The 4,993-nt window shown below is 41.6% G+C and overlaps 1 protein-coding gene across 1 annotated transcript; it reads left to right on the forward strand.

Annotated features, from left to right (window-relative positions):
- The first annotated feature begins 764 nt into the window (after positions 1-764).
- Positions 765-1,229, forward strand: LOC122477168 (uncharacterized protein C9orf85 homolog). The gene is given in 1 exon segment (XM_043570031.1): positions 765-1,229. A coding segment is annotated over 1 exon segment (465 nt).
- The last annotated feature ends 3,764 nt before the right edge of the window (positions 1,230-4,993 follow it).

The following is a 4,993-nucleotide window of genomic DNA, read 5'->3' on the forward strand; positions in this document are numbered from 1 at the left end:
ACACACATACATACACGTAGATATACCTAAATGTGTATGTACACGCACATACACACAGTGGAATATTATTTAGCCATAAAAAGAAGGAAATCCTGCCATTTGCCACATGGACCTTGGGGGCATTACGCTAAGTGAAAGAAGTCAGGCAGAGAAAGACAAATAATGTATGTTCTAATTTATATGTGGAATCTAAAAACATTGAACTCAAAGAGAGTAGAGGTGGTTGCCAGGGGCTGAGGGGTAGGGAAAATGGGGAGATCTTGGTCAAAGGGTACAACTTTCAGTTACAAGATGGTTTGGGGTGTCTAAAGTTTCTATGAGAGTAGAGCTGTAATAATATCCTTACCATAGCAACAGTAAGATTGTAATCATTTGAGGTGAAGATGTGTTCACTAATCTTATTGTGGAAAACATTTCACGATATATGTCTATCAGTCATCTCAGTGTATGCCTTAAACTTACATAATGTTATATGCCAGCCATATCTCAATAAAGCTAGGGAAAAAAAAGAAATAGAATGTGAGCCACATATGTAATTTTCAATTTTCTAGTCGCTACGTTAAGAGAGATAAAAAGCAACAGGAGATACTGACTTTCTAAAACTTATTATTTAACTCAATATAGCCAACAGATCACCACTTGATATATCACAACTATAAAATAATACATCAGGACAGAAGCGTGGACTCCGTGGGGTAGTTCTTGGCACCTTGGTCTTCTCTGTGTCTTTCTTGTCCCGACGCAAGGTGATTGTGGTTTCAAGGATGAGCTCCCAGAAAGGGAACGTGGCTCATCCCAGGCCTCAGTTGCCCCAGAATTACATATAGCTTCAAAAATGACAATTTGCTAAGAGTGTTCAGACCAAGAAAATTAATGCAAAGCTTCATGGTGGAATTTGTCAATGCCATAAAGAAGTTCTGGACTGGTGTGCAAAACACAGCAAATACAAAGTGTTGTCAAAGCCTAAAAAGTATGGTACGTGTTTAGAAAAGTCGGCGAAGTATTCTTATCACATAATGTGTAGGCTACGTGGCTGTGCGTTTGAAGTTTGTGCAAAATGCAGAAAGAAAGGAGACGTTGTTGCTCTGCTTCATAAACAACCAGAAAGGACAGAAAACACAGAAAGCGTACGTTCCAACCATAGATGTTGCAGAAGAAATGAACAAGGTGATGATGATTTACATTTTGATTTAGATGACACAAAGACAATCAGACGGATAATATATTAAAAGTCAGCTTGAAAACATGAAATTCGGAACGACTTTTGACTCTTGAGGGTTTAAAAAAAATAACTGTGAAATCCTAACGAGAAAAAAACTAGCCAAAACCTATAGAAAACAGGCAAAGTTTATCCATGGACAATATAAGCTATACGTGATACTGCAATAATTATAAAGCTTTCATTCAGAGTTTTCTTGTAGTAAATTTGAAAGCAGCATATGCTAGAATAGCTTCCAAAATGAGTATTAGGGTATCATGTTGCAGTTCCTGGGAATTATTTAGAAACATATACTACCTAACATCAAAGTAAACAAGGTTTGGAACCGATGGCTGTGTAAGAACGATCTCATGGAAAAATCAGGTATTATTACAGGGGTAGCCTCAAAAATTGGTCCTCAGTAAGTGCCTTTTGATTGATTGGCCTCAAGTAAATGGCCCACATAACACGGCCCCCTTACTTATTATGTTTGCTTGTTATAAAACGGTCGTGATTTATTTTTTATCATAATGTGTAACAAGTGTGTAACGGTTTTGCTTTGAAAGTATTTTTACATACCTGATCGCATTTAAAAAAATTAGTTATTTATTTATTTTGAGAGAGACAGAGACAGCATGAGTAGGGAGGGGCAGAGAGAGAGGGAGAGAAAGAATCCCAAGCAGGCTCCGCGCTGTCAGTGTGGAGCCCGGCATGCTCAAGCTCACGAAGATCATGAGATCGTGACCTGAGCTGAAACCAAGAGTCAGACACTTAACCGACTGAGCCACCCAGGCACCTATACCTGATCATATTTTCACCTTTCTTCTCTTGTCAAATATACATACAGAAAAAAATATATATAAGATATATATGTAGAGTTGAATAATTATAAAGAAAAGTCATCCATCTATCAGCCAGATGAAGAAAATATGTTTGTTTTATTGAAAAATTTTTTTTAACATTTATTTATTTTTGAGAGAGAGAGAGAGAGAGAGAGAGAGCACCGTGGAGGGGCAGAGAGAGAGGGAGACAGAATCCGAAGCAGGCTCCAGGCTCCAAGCTGTCGGCACAGAGCCTGATGAGGGGCTCGAACCCACAAACTGCGAGATCATGACCTGAGTTGAAGTCGGACGCTTAACCAACTGAGCCACCTAGGCACCCCTGAAAAAACTACTTTTAAAGAAGCAAAAATATTAACATGATATGTTGGATTCCTTTCTTTGCTGTAAGTCTTTGAAATCCATTGTGGATTTGATGCCGACGGCATGCGTCAGTTTGGACTGGCCACGTTTCAAGTGCACATTAGGCACTCGGGGCTAGTGTGGCTACTGCATTGGTCATCATAGCTCTAGAGTACCAGAGTCCAGTGGAAAATAAAGATACTTCAAGAAGTAACACTTTCAAAATAGCCACCACCCTAGGGGTTGTTTTAGAGTTGCGAACGGCAAGTCTTTCCAAATTTGAATTCACCTCCCAATCACCCGGCCATCTTGTTAAGATGCAGGTTTTAATTCAGTAGGTCTGGAGTGGGGCTTGAGATTCTGAGTTTCTAACAAGCTCCCAGAAGATGCCGGGGCTGCTGGCCCAGGAGCCACGCTTTGACTAGTGAGGGTCAGCATCAGTCAGAGTTTGGCCAGAAATCTAGACACCTCTCCAGGTATTCTCGCAGGAGGATACAATCCAGGGAACATCATGCTTATGTAACCCTCGGAATGGGGCGACGGTCGGGAGAGTTGAGGGAATCGGGACGCGTGGTGAGAAGCTGTTAGCCGTGCTCCCGGCAGCCTGCAGCATTGCACACTTCACGTCTGCCGTCTGCTCCTGCTTCTCCTTGGGTCTTGCCTTCCAAATCTCGCAGAACCCTGATGGCAAGGCAATCTGGGGAATATAGTTTCCAAGCCTCCCTCCTCTGAGAAAGAAGTGACGGGGCTGATTATTAACAGCGGGATCCGGCACACCTTCCCTTGAGGCTCAGTCCTCAACCTACTCCTTTTCTCCCTCTTTGCGTTTGTCTGCTAGCCTCCTAGGCATCTCGGTGAAAACACTCGGAATCCTGCTTGACTTCTGTCTTCTCGGCCACTTGCAGATACTCACCGAATCCCGTCGGGTCTTCAGCCATCCCTCCCACATTTCCCCTCCTTTCCGTTCACCTTGTCATTTCTATGGGCTCTTAGTCCTTTACGTTTGGATAATCAGAGAAGCCCTGTAGCCACTTGCCTTTACTAGCTTGCCTTTAATCTGCTACCCTCCACCTTTCTTCTCCCCCCTTCCGCGTATGCGGCTCCCAGGAGCAAAAGGGGTGAGCAGTGTCGGAATTATTTTTTTTAAGGCATGTGCATTGTCATTTTTTTAAAGTTTATTTGTTTTTAAGGAATCTCTCTACCCAATGTGGGGCTTGAACTCATGACCCCAAGATCAAGAGTCACATGCTCTCCCAAGTGAGCCGGCCAGGGGCCCCAATATCTGAATTGATCCTACCAGTGAGATGGGCAAATTTACACTTTGAAGCTAGAAAAATACTGTTTAAAATGAGCGCTCAGAAGGAGAGCCCTTAAAGAGTCTCCAGTGGACGTTTACTCTGGGTTGCAGGAAGATGCCGTGGGACCAATATGGGTCTAGGGAAGCAGAAAACTGACTCCTTGTTCTGCCTTTACTCTCACTGTGTGGCTTTGGACGAGTCGCTTCCCCTCTCTGAATCTCCTTTAACTCCTGAAGAAAAGTGAGATGGGTAGGCAAAACTATCATTTTCAAGCCCTTTTTTTTTTCACTCTGTTGACAGATAATCTTAAAAATGCACAATATATTATGTTTGATTTGGGGACTGAGTGCATGTTAAAATGGCCAAAGTAGAAACATAAGTTTCCTCATCTGACTACAAATGATAATAGGGAGTTTTATTTCACTTGTCTTATGAGAAACTCAACAATCGTATTCGTACCATATGCGCTTCGAGATAATGTGTTATGGAAAAGGGCGCCGTGTCCAATTTCTTTACTAAATTGCTACCAGAGAGCCGACGATAGCTTCTTTCCATGGAAAATCCAACTCTTCTCTAATAGTATGAGCTTCTCCAGTTTTCTCCCGGTTTCATACCTTGCCTGAGAAATGTCTTAAGTTATTTTAAAGTGTCTGGATTACTGATTGATAGATATTTGAAAATCTTGCACTCTGTACGTATCAATTTATTTTTGAAGACTCGTTTTAGAGCAGTTTTAGGTTTACCACAAAGATTCCTCATATATCCATTGTCCCCACGCGTCATAGCCTCCCCCATTGTCAACATCCCCCAGAGTGTTGGATTTGTTACAACTGATGGCCCTACATTAACACATCATAATCACCCAAAATTCACAGTTTATCTTAGGGTTCACTCGTGGTGTTGTGCATTCTGTGGGTTTGGACCAAAGTATAATGACATGTATCCATACAGAGTATGACAATATCATACAGTGTATTTTCACTGCCCTAAAAATCTTCCGTTTTCTACTGATTCGGTTTTTTTTTTTTTTTTTTTTTTTTTTTTGCTCCCACCAGCCCCTGTCAACCACTGATTTTTTATTGTCTCCATAGCTTTGGCTTTTCCAGGATCTCATACAGTTGGAATCACACAGTTTGTAGCCTTTTTGGGTTGCCTTTTTTCACTTAGGATTATGCATGTAAGGTTCCTCCATATCTTTTCATGGCTGGATTTCTTTTTAGCACGGGATGATTTTCCATTGCCTGGAGGGACCACAGTCTACTTATCCATTCATTTACTGAAGGGCATCTTGGTTGCTTCCAAGTTTTGGCAATTAT

The sequence above is a fragment of the Prionailurus bengalensis genome, chromosome X, assembly GCF_016509475.1.
Source record: "Prionailurus bengalensis isolate Pbe53 chromosome X, Fcat_Pben_1.1_paternal_pri, whole genome shotgun sequence".
Taxonomy (NCBI): Eukaryota; Metazoa; Chordata; class Mammalia; order Carnivora; family Felidae; genus Prionailurus; species Prionailurus bengalensis.